General features: G+C 54.1%; 3 protein-coding genes across 3 annotated transcripts; 1 reads left to right on the top strand and 2 right to left on the bottom strand.

The window, feature by feature from the left end:
* Window positions 1–8,809: 8,809 nt before the first annotated feature.
* HER10_EVM0009865 (lon protease 2) lies at window positions 8,810–12,800 on the bottom strand. Its single transcript, XM_035479337.1, has 4 exons — window positions 12,043–12,800; window positions 9,881–11,976; window positions 9,637–9,806; window positions 8,810–9,426 (listed from the first exon to the last, which is right to left on the bottom strand). Exons 1-4 carry the CDS (start codon window positions 12,509–12,511, stop codon window positions 9,339–9,341), a joined length of 2,823 nt encoding a protein of 940 aa, XP_035327195.1. The 5' UTR covers window positions 12,512–12,800; the 3' UTR covers window positions 8,810–9,338.
* A 1,034-nt stretch (window positions 12,801–13,834) lies between these two features.
* HER10_EVM0012909 (uncharacterized protein) lies at window positions 13,835–14,771 on the top strand (the record flags this gene model as incomplete). The annotated part of the gene is made up of 3 exons (XM_035482287.1): window positions 13,835–13,838; window positions 13,900–14,129; window positions 14,169–14,771. 3 exons carry the CDS (start codon window positions 13,835–13,837, stop codon window positions 14,769–14,771), a joined length of 837 nt encoding a protein of 278 aa, XP_035327430.1.
* Window positions 14,772–15,436: 665 nt separating this feature from the next.
* HER10_EVM0000862 (acetyltransferase) lies at window positions 15,437–16,485 on the bottom strand (the record flags this gene model as incomplete). Its single annotated transcript, XM_035470629.1, has 3 exons — window positions 15,437–15,688; window positions 15,799–16,051; window positions 16,181–16,485. The coding sequence occupies 3 exons, from the start codon at window positions 16,483–16,485 to the stop codon at window positions 15,437–15,439; spliced, it is 810 nt and encodes a 269-aa protein (XP_035326498.1).
* Between the last annotated feature and the right edge of the window lie 897 nt (window positions 16,486–17,382).

Raw genomic sequence — 17,382 nt, 5'->3', positions numbered from 1 at the left:
CATGTCTTAGCTTCCCGTCGATTTGGTGGGTGGATGAGCGCGGGGCTGCTCGGGTGCGGCAAGTCAACCTAGAAGGCACCTTCCCCAGTGCCGTAACGGCTCTCCTGCCAGACTGCGTGACTGCGTGGCTGCCACCTTAGGTAGTCCTGCCAATCGGTGGTCTCTCAGCTTGGAGAAGGCAGGTACCTACCTAATGTACGCAGAGTAAGGTACCATATCTAAGATCATGGAAGTGTCTGAGGTACGGCATCCGGAACATTCCATGGTCCTTCGCGTGCTCGCAGCTCAACTAGCGCATACCTTGTTCCCAGCCATTATCGACATCGACGACGAGAATTCGGCCAGGAACGCATTTCCCATGACAAGGACTAGGCTGGCTTACACTTTCGTCGGTACGGAGTACGGATACTAGTCAGCTAATTACCTCACCGATGAACCCTACTGACAAGAGAGAAAAGAAAAACAGAAAAGAAGAGCAACTCGGAACAACAAAAATGGCCAGGTTCTCCCATTCGGACGTCGGACAATCCCAATTCAACTTAATGAAATGCTCCGAGAGAAACACCCCAGACCCGGTTTGATGCTGGCCATCTCGGACACAATTTGCGCTCCGACTGGGGTTCTGGGGCAAAGCCGCAAAACATCAGGAAAAAAAACTCCCCGGTGCATCTTCCCCGACACCTTGCTCATCCCTCGCTGACTGTCAGACTTACTCAGGCTCATTCATCAGGCCGTTCTGCACTCTAGGACCAAGGCACCAAGTACTCTTCGTTCAGACAGATACCAGCCACACATCGTCACTTTTTGTCGTCACACCCAAGCCAGCTCAACCATACTCCCAACCACCATCCCCACCACCATAAACACCATCGATACCAGCCATTGCGGCCGCACGCCAACATTCACCTACCTCAAAGACTCAAAGCTACTTTGCCAAGCCATGCTTCCGTAGCAGCCAGCAATGCAGCATTCGTCATGGACTTTCCGTCCCCTCTCCCAATGTCACTTGCCATCAAAAATAGCTTCTTCGCCGTATGGATACAGCGTACGGATACCTGTTAGGGACTACGGTCCACGGATGCAGATGCAAGCACCTCCCCGGCACTCTCACTCTGCCCGAACGAGCCCTACCGGGAACTTTGGGGTGCATTCATCTCGTCCAATTTCCAGTCGCTGCCGACAACGAGCTCTGAATCGTGCGCCAACGGCCACGACCCCCAACTGTCTCCACCTCACCTGAATTCCTAACAAACCTCACCACTCGGCCGAGTACTGAATTATCTGCACGACGGGGGGTGGTCAGCCTGGCTCGCTGCTCACATCCTGCAATCAATTAAACACCGCTGCCGCCTTTGCCTGCCTTGCCCTGCACCTGTCGACTCCTCACAGGAAACCTACCTTTCTACTACGCTCCAGCCTCCAATCACTTTGTCATTCTACTCCCTACCCACGGTAGTATGGGTTACAAAGTGCCCAGGCAAACAGGGTTATCCGAGTCCGATAGTCCGATTGACCTTGGTCACCTTCAAGACGAGCATCATGAGGTACTTCGTACCCATGGCCAAGCTCTACTCTTTGGCTCGATCATTTTGTATGGCGATGGCTACGGGTACGTCCACCTCAACAACGCTCACGCCCCCAGGTCCGACCTAACCCTTGTGTGGGCGAGGACGAAGCCCCAGGTCTAGGTCTCGGCCCAGGCTCAAAGATTCCTGGCCCTGCCAATACAACGGGTCCCCTGTCAAACTTGTCATCCCATCTTTTTTCTCCGGTACTCGATTTCCCCGACCCGCGGCACAACGAGTCGCAGCCTCTAACCGTCGTCGCCAAGCCCCATGTCGTACTCGCCCTCTGGAATCTGCCCTGGAACGTTTCCCCACCGCTCTCGCAGTCCGAAGCCTCGCCACAACGCCCTATGCGCGAGGAACCTCGAATAATAGCCCTGATATCTTGATATTAGCTATCATGGCCGAGAGCACCCCTCCATTCGTCAGCTCGTCAGTGGACTGAGTACCTTGCGGGGTAAGCCTTGTTACGGTAGAAGAGCTTCGTCACGGATCGAGAAGGGACCCCTCGCGATGTCTTGCGTCTGTACGACTCTGTTACGAATACGGCTACATCTCGCTGACGTTGCACCTTTGGCATTTCCGGAAAGCGCACTAACGTTCTGTCCAACAATATCGGAATTCATCTTCTGCCTAGGGAGGGAAAGGCACTGAAAAGCTGTCTAAGAACTGGCAAAAACAGCGTTTGAGGAGGACGATGGGTCGAACTCAGGGCGGCAGTCCAACCCACCAAGCGGGCTGCTTAATCTCAAGGCACCCAACCCATCAACTTTTCAGACGAACCAGTCGCCTTTATTCATGCAATATCCCCTCCGATCTGACCTACCCTATTACCCCACTTAGAGATAGCACTGGATGAAACATCACAAGCGCCCGTGGACTCCAGACCAAGCCTGTCAAGGCTTTCTTGTCAATCTCTCTTTACACTCGACCAAGATTCGGACTGCTACAACGCATCAAGTAGTACGTCTCGTCTCTCTCTTGGGTGTCCAAAAGGCTTAGAGGTGATTTCTGCGACGACTGAAGTTGACTGTGCTCAAGACAAGCGGCAACTTGAGTCGCAAACTTCATGCCAGCTTGATGCAACTGGTCCGAAATGGTAACACCGCCAGCGGTTCTACTGTCTTGAAGACACCGTCCTTCAGGTTGACCGCCATTCACCCGAGTCAAGCAAATGACAAGGGCTGTCGCCTTGTCAGGTATTTTTCTCCATCGTGACCTGCGTTGTTTTTCCATCTCTTGTTTTGTCCACTTGCCTTCCCCAGGGTAGGTACCCGTACGGATACCGCCTAGTTGAAACTTACTTCTTTGACCCATTGCAATACTGCTTAAACCTCACAGGAAGCAATGTACCGGAGTGGGTAGGACCAATGCATGATAGAGGCGCGACGTTCACACGGGAAATATCTTCTACTTGTCACGGACCTCTTTGTGATCCCTCGCAGCTAAGAGTCCATCCATACCTGTGCACGCGATCAGGGAAAGCGTCATATGAGCAAGATTCATGCGCAGCCTTGACGCAACCAGCCGGAGAATTTCTCGCGTCCCAGGAGCCGTCTGAACCTGGACAACGATGAAATACCTGGCCATTTTATTATTCTGATCAGACGTTCCTAGCGTCACGGTTCGAGGGCGATTCGATTTTGGAAGCCGGACTACGGAGTACCAGCAGCAATGGGCTGCTGCACATGATCCGTATCCGTACAATAGGAGTCTGGGATATAGTCGACAATGGAACCTTCAAGGACTTGGTGGCGGTCGCTGTAACAGTGTCTGTTACGGCCACGCTCACAAACGGCTCCATCACAGGGTCCATGCAGCGACCCTGAGGTTGTTGTATGACGGATACAGAAGCCAATACGACCGCACTTGCGGGCGACGCTGCCGAAACGGGCCTTCGCCTAATCAGCTACCAGTACCGGCCAGCTGGGAATAGGGACAGGTTCACACACACTACGGTCCTGCTTGCCTGCCGTATCATGATGCAGATCGCCCGAAGGTGCCCCGCCGCCCCATTGCGAGCACCGAAGACGAGATGCACTAGTTCTGACGGAGGCGCCAGTGCCAGTTGCGAAATCACTAGGTATTATCCTTCCTGACGATACGGGACTCGGGAGACGTCAAGAGCGCTAAGGTAGTTCTTACCTACCAATACGGAGTACTGTGATTGGAGACTCGCAGCCCTTCAGGTATTGATACTTACCCACTGGCAGGTGTGCCTACCAGGGAACACATGGGGTGAGCCTCATTTAGGTTTGCGGTGACATCCTTGTCATCTTGGTTGGCTGAGAAGATGGGACGAATTTAAAATTGAGCGACAAGGGATCGCGTAGGGAAGCCTGGGGGGGTTGGTACCGAATGGCCCCGTGCCGCTACAGCCTACAGGGAGGTTTGAGCCGATCTTCATGCTTGCTGTCCTGCAGCGGAATCCTCAGACCCGGGCCCCTATATCTGATCTCACCCTGGTGATAATACCCAGGACTGTCTGCGGGAGGCGGTCAACTGACTTCTCGTGGGACGCATTTCACATGATGGCTCACGGTCGAGACGGGTGAGCTACGGTGTACTTCGAAATAAGATCTAGGCCGAGGCTTTCGACCTGCGCGCAGGTGGCTGCAGTGCAATGCTTCCTGAAGCTCCCCAGAAACACGATATCCCTGATGTCAAGCTAGATATTGCTTCAAGCTTGCGGGCTCAGAGGTCGTGGTGTGCGTTCGGAAGGGGCCCCACGTCGTCATGGGTGCTCGGAGAGACCGTTAATTGCCTGCACTAAGGCCTATCCACGACGAACTCTCCGAAAACTTCAGATTGATGGACTCGTGGGGTTCGGACCAAAAGCGCGCTTATCAGACGCCAAAGCACCTCATCATTGCCATTTGATGTTGCATTGAAAGCGGTTGCGCCGAAATCCCAGGACTGCGGCCTGCCGCCAACACCCGCATCGACAAAGTTTGCCACGGATAGGTCGCCTTCCATTGTTGAGACAAGCAAAATGATGAGCCCTGCACAGACCGAGCGAAAGACGAGGAATATTCATATCGTCAACAACGATGGGCAAAGCGCAACGCGATGCTGGGGTCCGGAGAGGAACATGACGCACATTCGACTTCACCAGCGTCTAGACTGGGCCAGGAAGCCTTTGCTTCGCAGACCACGCTTTTTTCTTTCGTGGTCGAACACTGTCCATACCCAGCCACGAACGGTTCATCATACAAATGCAGTTCCTATCCGTACGTACGGGCCAGCATGACCATGGCTCGAATGCCACTGACAACTTGCAAGAGTTCTCCCTCTCTCTCAAACTCTGGACTGTTCGGTCCGTGATTATCATCCCGCGCGCGCATGGGCGGTGGGGATGTTACGAATGCCTGCGACGGCTCCACCGTCCTGACATGCGCATCTGAATTCTGATGAGCTGGCTGGCTACAATTGCGGCCGGCCAAGGGACCAGCGGGAAGGAAAATATCGAGTCCTGCCAGACAGACATCAGACGAACCTTTAAACCCTTGTCTGACGCCGCAGATTCACCCGAGCCGCGTTGGACGTGCTTGCAGACGATACTTACTCGGTGCCCCCGGCTCTCAAGAGTACCTGTACAACTGACAATCATGCCCGCCCGCTGCAAGGGAAGCTCTCGAGTTCTCTCTGCAATTACAACCCGGCTGGTTGGCATTGGCGCCCTGCTCCCATGCTTACCCCTCTTCAGGTTCATCCCATTCCCTGGCAGAACAAAATGACGCGACCCATTCGGTCGAGCGATCCCCTCATGATCGTTCGCAAGGTTACCACATCGGACCAAAATGGGGTAGCGGGCGGATTGCCAAAGGATCTTGCGCTGCCACGGATATACGAAGAATCGTGGGTCTCGCGGCTGCACGGCAGTCGGAAACCCAGCTGCCAACATCTTGAAGCACCATCTGTCGCGAAGACGATTTCCCATACCGGGCGGTCAATGCGACGTAGACAAGCTATCGACACCAACTCACCACGCAAGACGTATTGACAGTAGTTTCTCTGAGACGAATGGACAGTCGAGGGCGTCCGGAACGACCCTGATCATTTCCTTTTGGATCCTCGCAATTGCAGCGGCCTTCGAGTCGGTCTGCGCTGAATTACGCCTTAGTTTGCAAGGGTCTTGGTGACCGGAGATGCTGAGTGGAAGCCGGCTGGACTCCGCGTTGATCTCATTGGCAAACCCTGTCGGCGAACCGCATCGGACAAGATCTCAACTGAGCAATGATTTTGACGATTCGAGGCATTTTGGCAACGTGGCCACGGTGGCTAGATACATCAGGTCATATTCATCTAGCATTGCTTGATACCCAATCGTGCCAACCAACGGCGTCTCCATCGAACCCACGCCAGGAACGCTAACCTGAGAGGCAATCGCCGTCCAGCCTCGGGGCACCGACGCCCGGCTTCAACGTCATCGCGTCGGTCCCTGCCGACGAGGCTGAGGGTCTGCGCAATAATCGGACACACTGACCGTGACTTGCTTCCAAATAACCTTTGAAAATCATGGCCCAGGGCGATATCAAACGTGGACAAAAGAGCGTAGACGGGAAAGAGGTTCGGTACCAAGAAGCAACCTGTTAATTTCTCGTTTCCACATCGCTCCGGTACTTTGATATAGTCGCCCCAAGATCTGCCGCCATCGTTCCTGTTAGTGTCTGAGCAGACGCACTGTGGCAGATGGCAGCGGACCTAGAGGCTAAAGCCAAGGAACGACAGTCCCTTGATCAGTAGAGTTGGGCTAGGCAGCTCGAGTGGTCGTCAAAATTGCACACTTCAGCCACAGCGACAGACTTCCTACTAGCCCGAGCGGGTGGCGGAGGCCATGGCAGAACTATTGAGCCGCCCGGCTGGTATATCGAAAAAACAAAAGCCCGGATGCTCAAGCTGGTCTTGGTGCCTCGTCATGCTAAAAGTCCCGAGAGACATAGAGTAGAACCGCCTTGATGACGATAATGGGGATTCTAGCGCGCGATCTGAGCTAGATCATTCATTTCCCGGATTCCGTAGTCTTCGGAGAATAAAGAGCCGTGGAAGGGGGGAGGGAGAATTCTTTCGTCATGAGTGAAAGAAAAAATCCCGACTGCAACGGCGCGAGGCTGCTCCCGGCCGTCATCACCCGGACCCGTTGGTTATCTTCAATAGTTCCGGACCTAGCGGTGCGAACCCAGCTCGGGTGCACGACTGGCGTCTGCTGGTACGGGGCCTCGCCTCACGGCTTGAGGTGTAAATGCACATACCCAGTGCGCGACTCTTTGAGGTTCTGCGATGACGGCTGAGCTTATGTCATGCCTGTCATTAATCTGGTTGAACGCAAGACGGGGTTTTTTAGCACCTTTGGCATGCTCATGAGTTTGTCTGTGCTAATACGAGCTTCCCATTTCCCCGCTAACAACCACCATGCAGGTTTCGGTCAAAGGTGGCATGATGATAGTCTCGAAGCATGGAGAACATGAGACTTTGTCCCCCATCTCCATCTTTCTCTCACGACCCTCTCCACCCGACTTACACTATCGTCAAGCCACCTCCGCGCGACGGCGTGGCTAGCATGACAATACAACGGGCAGGATTATACCCACGAAAGAGGAACGGGACATGGCGTGCGAAGGGGGAGAAACCCAACCCCCGAGGAGAAAAGTAGAAAATTCTCCGTAGCACATTATTCCCCAGAGTTCCCACGCCCCTCCTTTTCTTTCCGTTTTTTTCTTTCTCTCCTCTCCGTGTAACAGAGAAGGATAACACAATCCTGTGGAACAAGGAGATTTCGCTAATCGAGTCCCAGTAGATTCTCCGTTATGTCGTGGCACATGAGCGGAGGGGATCAGACGGTGTAGAATAGAGAGGGGGAGGGGTGTACGCCATGTAAGTCGTCGTGTATGAGGTGCTCGCTGTTGTCAAGTTGACGGCGTAACGAAACGGGCGCTGTCATGAATGGCCCGGCGATTTTTACCCTTTGCTCTACATTAGCTTTATGTTCGTGGCAGCTGGAACTTGTTCTCCTTCGGGGCTTACACGCCGTGATCAGGCACCGATGGTGGTGATAGTGTTCGGCATCGCTTGCCACTAGGTCGTTTAAGGGGCGTGGTGTATGGTGTCTGGCCCAGGGAGGAGGCCTCATTCGTAGTGTAGAAACAAACATATCGGCATGGTCATGCTTAAGGGAATAAACTGAGAGAGGGACGGATAATTATGTTTTCGTCTATTTACTGTCTTGATCAGAGACCGCCCGCTGAAGCTCCCCTCCGCTTTGTGTAGTTCTACCCTGTTCGCTTTCTACATTCTTTTGCAAAGCTTTACACTGCAGTTTGAAGGCAGACTGGCAGCCGAAGCCAAAGCAGAAGCAGGGGAGGATGTTATATTGAGATGATGCGAATCTCTGTGGAAGAACCAAGGGGCCGACGAGAGAATGAGATGTACCATCATTGTTTATCTATTTAACTCCCCCCCTTTCCATTGGTCTGTCAACCTCCCGATCAAGAGTATCTTGCGTTCCCAACACCTGCGGGTAGCCGCGTCTTGTTTCGTGGTCAGTAAAGGGATGTGAAGGCTAACCCCCCCTTCCCCTCTTGCCAACGATCTGGGAACGAATTCAAAGGCAGGCGGGGGGAATCCGCATGGCAATCCCATCCTCTCCGTTGGGGAACAGCAGCATTAACCCCGACTTGAAGCGAGAAGGAGTGAAGAAGGTGAGGAGGAAGTCTTGTCCTGACGAAGATTATATACATACAAAGGATACGCCAATGTAAACTATCACTTCAAAAAGTTTCACACTCTGATTGACTTGAGAAAACTGACCAGAAGTAACGGATGTTTTGATTTCGCAAAGCTCCAAAACCTCCACCTGATCATCAAATACAATTGAAGGCCTCTTGTTCAGGTTCCTCATCACAGCCATACGCCATAGAGAACTACCTCCCGATAGCGTGAGCTATCGTCCCCTGCCACATACCGCCAGAAATCATGCAAAAACGTGAAGACCGGACCCGTACGCACTTTCAGTCGTCTGCCTCATTTCCGAATTCTCGGTCCTCATCAAACCTGAAAAGAACGTAAAATGAGAACGGATTATACAGCATAGCGAAAGCGAGCGAACACTATATCTGGGACCTGACCCAAGGTGGTGTCGTCGATGCTGCAGACTCTGGAGAGTGGACAAGAGATCATCTTTGCCCAAGGTACATGTCCCTACTTCGTAGACAGGGAGACCAGCACTCAGCAGGCTAGTAACCCATCATCAAACACACATGTACGCCGTCACAAAACATGGTGGCAGAGCAACAGGAGTCACTCCAACATCTGCATACGGTTTCGCGGCGCTAGTCGACTACAACGTGACGCGCGGTTAATCGTACTCAAGTTTCTGAAAGCGAATGCCATTGTAGAACCTAGCAACTGATCCAAAGAAGGAACATGTACACGTAGCATTCTCCTTTTGCAACACGCATTATGAACAAAGACAATACACGTCGCGGCGAGACGGGACAAGTCAAATGTCTTGGACGCCCGTCCCGCGACGCCCCGAGACACCTACAAAAACGCCGAAACGGAACCGAATGGCCATACTACCCAGTGTGTGATGTGTGCAATGCCGCTTCCCTTCCCTTTCGTTACATACAGTCTCAGTCGTGGCAGGAGAGGTCGGCTCAGTTGAAAGTTGATGGTAGTGGTGATGATGTTGAGTAATACAAAACAAGTGGGTGTTCGCGGCGTGCATGGTCTTGTCGGAGCATCACATACACCTCCACCCCTTATTTTACCAATCTACAATCGGCTCTCGATGGGAGGGTAGGGCTCCGCGCCAGGCCACTGGGAATCGGGCCAGACGAGTCGGATGGCCTCCCAGACATGACTGGAGTAGGACAAGAAGGTCAGTCACACGGCACATTGTGAAGAACGGTTCCAGGACCAGGGGTCATAGCGGCAGGCAAAGGGATCACCGCGTCGGGGGCACGGCGCCAATGGGAAACGGGGTAGTTGGTGAGAGGGTGGTACGACTTCAGGAAGCGAGAGAGACACAGGAACGCAAGACATTTTGGGGAGGGGTTGGGATAAGACTTACTTGACGTGGAGGATCTCCAAGCCATCCTTGACCTCCTGAGGGAGATCTTTCACATCCTTGCGATTCTGCGCGGGGAGTAGCACCGTCTTGACACCAGCTCGGAGTGCGCCAATGAGCTTCTCCTTGATGCCCCCGACGGCAGTCACACGGCCGCGCAAGGATATCTCGCCCTGTAGTACAGAATGTTGTGTCAGTGTACCGGTTTCCCGATGGTCATCCACTTTATCACTCGGGAAAGACATACCGTCATGGCCATTGTAGGAGGTACAGGCTTGCCGGAGAATAGAGAAATGAGAGCAATGGCCTGCGCCATACCGCTGCTGGGACCGTCCTTGGGGATCGAGCCCGAAGGGCAATGGACATGGATGCTCCGCTCCTTCATGATGTTCGCGGCCGGTTCCGACGTCAGACCCAGCTCGTACGCGTGCGCCTTGACCCAGGACAGAGCGACCTCAACACTCTCCTTCAACACGTCTCCCAGCTTACCGGTAAGCTGCAAGCTGCCGTTTCCAGGCATGTCGGCAACCTCAATAAAGAGGATGCTACCGTTGCCGCCCGAACTGTACGCCACCAGACCGGTGACGATGCCGGGCTTGCTTGTTTTCTCGGCAATTTCCTCCTCAAACTTTTCGATGCCCAAGATTTCTTCGATGTCGTCGACTGTGAGTTGGGACTTGTAAGTCCCGAGTTGTCCTCCGTCCTTGGCTTCGGCGAACTCGACAGCCTTAGCACGACAGACAGAGCCAATCTCGCGCTCCAGGTTACGAACTCCTGATTCACGGGTGTAAGACTCGATGATCTTGGACACGACTTCCTTGTCAAAGTTGACCTGGTCGTCCGAAAGTCCGTTGACCCGGATTTGCTTGGGCACGAGGTGCTGCATGGCAATGTGGCGTTTCTCGAGCGTTGTGTATCCCGGCAGATAGATTGTTTCCATTCTGTCAAGGAGGGGGGCTGGGATGGTGTCTAGGCTGTTGGCCGTGGCGATGAACAACACCTTGCTCAAGTCGATGGGCAGACCGACGTAGTGGTCAGTGAATGAGTTGTTCTGTTCGGGATCCAAAACCTCGAGCATAGCTGCAGACGGGTCGCCGTGAACATTGGACATGCCCAACTTGTCAATCTCATCGAGAAGGAAGACGGGGTTTGCCACGCCGACCTTTCGGAGCCCCTGAACAATCAGACCGGGCATGGCCGCCACGTACGTCCGGCGGTGACCACGAATCTCAGCTTCGTCTCTTACACCGCCAAGCGAGATTCGGTGGAACTTCCTGCCCAGCGCCATGGCGACAGATCTTGCCAGACTTGTTTTGCCAACACCAGGAGGGCCGGCCAAGAGCATGATAGGCGACCGGTCCACCATCCGCTTTGATCGCAGAACCTCGATCTTAGTGTTGGCCAACTTCGCGCGCTCCTCCAACTCGGCGTTGCCTTCCTCCTTCTTCGCTTTCTCGGCGTCCTCTTCCTTCTCCTTCTCAGGTTCGGCCGGAGGAGCCGCTTCCGCCTCTGCCTGCCTGATCTGTTCCTCAACGTCGTCGTTGATGGATTGCTTGAGCCTCAGCACAGCTAGGTACTCAACCAAACGCTTCTTGACCTTATCCAGGCCGTAGTGGTCCTCGTCCAACTGCTTGCGAGCTCTCGCGAGCGTGTCAGGCCCCAGTCTGTCATCCGTAGTAGCGGTCCAGGGAATCTCGGAGAGCACATCTAGCCAAGTGCGAGTGACCTGGTATTCTTGATTACCGGGCATCATCTTCTTCAGTCTCCTCAACTCCCTTTGCGCCATCTTGGCGGGTTCGGGCGGGAGCTGGGCCTTGTCCAGCTTCTTCTTGAGCTCTTCCAGCTCATTGGGCTCCTGGTCATCGTCTTGGTTGGGGCCCATGACGCCGTTGGGGCCTGGAGGAAACATGGTGTTGGGTGGCAGCGGAGCGCCGTTGGGGCCGACACGGCGTGATGTCTTATCGTTGATCTTGTCGAGGAACTGCACGGGCACGCTGGTGAAGGTGGTGATTTTGAAGTTGTTCTTGATCCCGCTGACCTGTCGGTCAAGGAGCTCAATGACTTTAGCAAGGCGAACCTTGACGTCGAGGGCAGCCAAAACTTCGAGTTTCTCCTCGTATGAAGCCTCAACAATGTTGGCCATGAAGTCTGCCAGCTGACCGGCATCTTTGAGCTCCTTCTTGTTGATGAACATCTCGAGCCTCCTAGTCAACAGTGGAGACAGACCGCCGGGACTGTCTGGACTTCTAGGGAGGAGTGCGGATATGCGAAGGATCGTTACGAGTTCTCGGGATCGAAGTTTAAGGAGGGAGAAGAGTTCTTGCATCTGGGCATCCGTCGTTACTGCGCAAATCGTTAGCGATCATCTGCGGTTCATTACGATTCGGGCAGACAGAGGGGTAGGCTAACCTTCATCGTGGAAGTACTTGACCTTGGCCTCAAAGTGCGGCCGCTCTTGCGTGACCTTCTCTACTCGAACTCTTGCAAAGCCCTCCACACGCAGGGCGAACTCGGCGGTCCCCCTTCCTTCAATGCCTGTGATGCGGGCGGCTACGCCATAGTTGTAGAGATCGGACTTGCGAGCGGTGCCGGGGTCGACCTCCTTGATGAGGGACTCATCCATCTGGTCGGCATCCTGGATGAGAAGCTGGCCGTTGGGGCCGACGAAGGGGGAAGAGACGGGGACGCAGGCGATGGGGACGGAGTCGATGCGCTCGTTCGGGGCCGCGGAAGCAGCGCGGGTGTAGACGTTCGCGAGAAGGGCGGGGATGTCGGGACGGGCGGCGGTGACGGGGATGCGCTGTGCGACGCCCGGCAGGAGGATGGTGCCGCGGGCGAGGGGGATGACGGGAAGGGTTTTCGTTTGAGATCGCGCCATGTGGGAGTCAGTTGTTGGTGATGTCGTGTGATGTGCGGGTTGATTGTTGATTTACGTGCACCTTGCCTGGCAACGGTGACGATAGCAATGAAGAGGGTATATCGGATAGCGAGATGGGTGCTCTAAATGACAAGTTCGAGGTATGGGAATACGGTGGAAGTCGAAAGAAAATGCTACTTCAATGGCGTGGCCCTGATGGGTGGGATGTTGTCACAATGGAGATGAAAGACTGGAAAGGCAAAAGGGGAATTTGGGTTTGGAGGTGCTGGGATGGTTGATGTCAGAAGCAACGCCCGGCGCCAACGTTGGACGTTCGCCCACCCCCAAAGTCCCGAGAAAGAGGAGGAGGAGCTCCCTGGTCGCGGCACTCCAGGCGTCGGGCCACATCCTCCAGGCGGTCCAGCTCCAGTGATCCAGTCGCTGTTGAAGCCGTTGTGGGGGCTCTGGTAGTGTGGGACCCTCCGCAATCGCCGTCAGCCGAGGCTAATCGGAGCAGTGACAACCGCCACACCGGTCAGTCAACCTGGAGAGAATCTCATGGAACCTCACTTGGCCTCATCTAGAATTCATGTGATTCGTATACTTATTCTTATTGTGCACTAGAGTCATCGATCAACAAGGTCGGAGAGTCACTAGAGTTTGTCGAATTGTTTCCCAATACAAAATAATTTGGAGGTAAGAGACATATGCTGGGTCGGGAAGATTGTTTAGCAGATATCATGACATGTCGATACCTTGGATTCGTACCTCAGAATTAAGGATCTGTAATCAGTGCACCGTTGATAGGTACTCGAACCACGGCATCTAATCTCACAGAACCTCAGTAATGCATTGGTTCCTAGTACTCAATCTTTCCTGATTACTTACTCATAATCTCTCGGTAAAGTGAGGCACTCACTCACTCACTCACTCACCGTCACCGTATAAACTTACCTATCTCGACTGAAGATCGCAGCTGATGTCAATCGGCTCCCGATAACCGGTGCCATCATGCACAGACCAATCCATCTAGCTTATGTCATCTTCAACCTCAGAGCCCCCCACCCTCAGCTTTCATCCAGTCGTGGTCTCAACGCGGGGCACCAACATTCCACAGCGGGCAGCGGGTGGCACTTTGCACGTCGTGCACATCAATTAAACCCCCAGTCGCGTCGCCAGGCAAAAAGACGCGTTCCCGTTCAAAACTACCCAACCTACCACCACCACACATCCCACCACAACCACCATCCCGTCGTCCCCTTACCCCCAGAAACACAATCCCCGTCGACCTCACACTTATTCACGACAACCCATAGACCCTCTCTCAGAGATTCCACAAACACAATGAGTACATCAACCCCATTCCTCCCCTCAACCTCTCAACTAACCACTTACCCTTCACTACGCAGCTTCATACGGCGGCTTCACAAAAACCTCCTACGGCGCAGGCGGCGGCGACGACGCAGGCGGCTTCGTCTACGGCGGCTCCCAAGGCGGCGCAGGAGGCTCCCAGGGCGCCGGCGGCGGAAAAGCCTACAGCGAAGAATCCCTCCGCCCCGTCACAATCAAGCAGGTCATCGACGCCGAGGAAGCCTACCCGGGCGCCGACTTCAAGATCGACGGCGCCACCGTCACCCAGGTCACCTTCGTCGCCCAGATCCGCCAGATCTCGCCCCAGCCCACAAACATCACCCTCAAGCTCGACGACGGCACGGGGCTCATCGAGGTCAAGAAGTGGGTCGACACGGATAAAAAGGACGACGCCGACGAGAAGCTCGAGCTCGAGGGCCACGTCCGCGTCTGGGGCCGCCTCAAGTCGTTCAACGGCAAACGCCACGTCGGCGCGCACTTTATCCGCCCCGTCACCGACTTCAACGAGGTCAACTACCACCTCCTCGAGGCCACCTACGTCCACCTCTACTTCACAAAGGGACCCCTCAACGCCGACGGCAGTGGTCCCGCGGCGAACGGCGGTGCAGGAGGCGGCGAGGACGGCATGTTCGTCGACGGTGGGGATGGATACGGCGCCGGTGGTGCGGCGGCGGGCGGCGGCAACCCCGCGCAGGCCTCCAAGCTTAGAGGTGTCTCGGCGAACGCGCAAAAGATGTTCAACTTTATCAACAATGCCCCCGGCGGCAACGAGGGCGTGCACCTGAACCAGATTTCGAGCGGTGCGGGCTTGGCTATGCGGGCTACGATAGATGCGGCGGACGAGCTGCTCTCCCAGGGTCTGATTTACACCACCATTGACGACGAGACTTGGGCTATCCTCGATTACTAGATTTGGAAGCCAAGAAGTATACGGAGACATGAATGGATGCGGATCAAAAAAGCGTCAAAGGAAATGTCAAAATTGCTGAGTAGGGAGGACAAGTCCCGTGGGCAAAGAGAAAAAAAACTCAGTGGTGGCTTCACCGGGAGTGTTGAGTCACACAGGGTGTCAGCAACCGCGTCGGTATGCTATCACGAGTGAGACCTCGAAAAAGGAAGAGGGACCAGCGGAAAGACCGCGAACCATTGATATGATTGAATGAGTGAATCGGTCAGTATTCTAATGAAGGGCTAGAGCTAGTCGGTAGATACAAGCAAACTAAAAGGACGAAATCCAAAAATATTCGTAAAAATCGACAAAGACATCATTTCATTGCCGCTGCGGTAGAGACAGTGAGTTTCAAACGCATAAGCGTCGGTGTTGAACCAGAGGCGCCCATTCAGGTCAATGTTAAAAAGTCGAGCTGTGGTCAGCATGAGACACAGGTGGCAAGCATTGCACACAAGGACCGCAGCCATGAATGAAGGGATCGTCAACAAAAAAGGAGGCAGGTAACACCACACCACCTCCGGACACGCAGAAACAAAACGCACAGCACACACACACCACATCACCAATTTCCAGGTCGAAAGGAAGGATGGAGGATGCTCACAACTTCAACACCCTCCGCCGATTCAGACCCTGGCCGTCTCCTTCATCACGGCATTGATCTGCAGCTTGATGTTGCTCGAGACTACGGTCGAGTACGTCTGACCTCCCCCGCTCTTGTGCGCGCGTGGTTCGCGGACCATGATGAAGAGGCTGACGGGCGTGTCTCCACGCGTCATCCGGATCTCGCGCTTAAACTCGAAACCATACTTGAGATAGTACTCGTTGTTGGACAGAGAGCTGGACTCAAGGTAGACGGCGCGATTTTCCGCGTCGGCCTATTCAGAGAGTTAGTCAGGGCACAGCCAAGATACAATGTTTATTACACGACTGAATGTTGTTTGCCAGATGCAACAGGTGTAATCCAGATGGCGATCCTTCAACGTACCCTCTCAATCATGTCGTTGAGCAGCTTCTTCGCGTACCCCTTGCCCCGGGCGTTGGGCTTGGTCCCTAGGTAGACCAGGTAGTAGCAATCATTGTCCCGCTCGCCCATGACCTCCAGCTTGGTGTCATGCAGCAGAGGCAGTAGCTCGTCGTAGTATCGACGTCTAGCTTCCACAGATAGCTGGAAATAGAGCCGCCACAACCCGCTGCGGAGGATAGTCAACCATCCGTCAGTGTCCTTTCCAGGAGGCATCCTATCATGATCCATCTAATGTTAGTCCAATGTCGCTTTCTAACGGGAAAGTCTCGCGAGCGGGAGAGGGTCGTCATGAAATGCCATGCCTCCATGAGCAAAGCAGAAAGAACTTGGGGCACAAACTCACCACAGCGCAACGGCGTCGTAATCCGAGCCAATGGTGGTGACAATACCGTTGAGAAAGTGGGCGGCTGCGATATACGTCATGATGTCGACGTGCAGCTTCCACTTTGACTCGGCCGATAGGCTCGCCATGTCGTCTGCATCAAGGAGATACTGGCTAAGATCATCAGCAGCAAAGGCGTGGGCCAGCGAGAGGCCGGCCTCCTTGCACTCCGACATGCCAATGACACGCACGGTATCCTCCCATTTCGGGGGCACGAGAGAACGTTTGAGCTCGACAAGGGTGACGCTTTTGCTTACGTGCTCCATGACGGGCTTCACTTTTCGACAGGATAGCCTGTCTTGTTCACGAATCTGTTTGGTTTTCTTGTCAGCGCTATTGCAGGCCTCCCTATCTCACTCTGGCGCTGGGGCTTTTAGTAGTAAGCTTGAAACCGACGTACTTAAATTCTGTATACTATCACCCGTATGGTCTCTCGAGAGTTGTGTTCTCGAGACGGGCATAAACCTGGATGGATGGCGAAGGCAATTGAGGCTTGTACGAAGGTCAACCGACATCAATAATGATTTTGACGGGTTACGTCCTTTGACTAGATAGGCTTGTTGAAGTTCGATGTTTGAGGGATGGGGTCGTCAGCAAGACGCGGGAGACAGCAGTGTCTTCACGATACGCGGTATGCGATAAAAGGGCAAAGAGATTCGGTGGGTGGGTGTTGTCAGGCAGATTGTCAAATGACGTTGATTGAAGGAGTATCGTGTTGAGAGTTTGAGAGTATGTGAATAGATGTTGGTATTGAATGTTGGTCGAGACCAGTGAGTAGCAGTCTAGCAACAAAGCACAGCTCGCGGCTGTGATCGTGTCCAGAGATCTGCCCCCCTATTCTTGGGGCGTAAGAGACGAGGAACTCTCGATGCAGAAAGGACTTTGATCCTTATCCTTGTCTTGGTAGGAAGCCAAACAGTGTTGTTGGTGAGGGCCTATCCAAAGCGTATTACGATAAGATGAGGAGAGGAGAGGAGCGGAAGGAGGACCAGGTGAGGAGCGGAGAGTGAGCTGGGGGGGTTATGTAGCTTGGGGAGTGTCACTAGACACACTAGGGGTAGTCTGGCAGAAGCCTGAGAGATAGTGAGTGCGAGGGAGAGTGGGAGTGAGACTACAAGCTGGGATGATGGGGGGAGTGGAGGTTGTGGAGAGAGTCAAGGAAC

This window comes from Colletotrichum scovillei, assembly GCF_011075155.1.
Source record: "Colletotrichum scovillei strain TJNH1 chromosome Unknown Contig00011, whole genome shotgun sequence".
In the NCBI taxonomy this organism is placed as follows: Eukaryota; Fungi; Ascomycota; class Sordariomycetes; order Glomerellales; family Glomerellaceae; genus Colletotrichum; species Colletotrichum scovillei.
The sequence above is the reverse complement of the archived record's forward strand: the minus strand, read 5'-3'. Positions and strand labels throughout refer to the sequence as shown.

Coding starts and splice junctions, on each gene's coding strand:
- HER10_EVM0009865 (XM_035479337.1), bottom strand. CDS start 12,511: ATGGCGCGATCTCAAACGAAAACCCTTCCCGTCATCCCCCTCGCCCGC. Junction 11,977..12,042: donor CAAGTACTTCCACGATGAAG/GTTAGCCTACCC, acceptor CGATTTGCGCAG/TAACGACGGATGCCCAGATG. Junction 9,807..9,880: donor CTCCTACAATGGCCATGACG/GTATGTCTTTCC, acceptor TCTGTACTACAG/GGCGAGATATCCTTGCGCGG.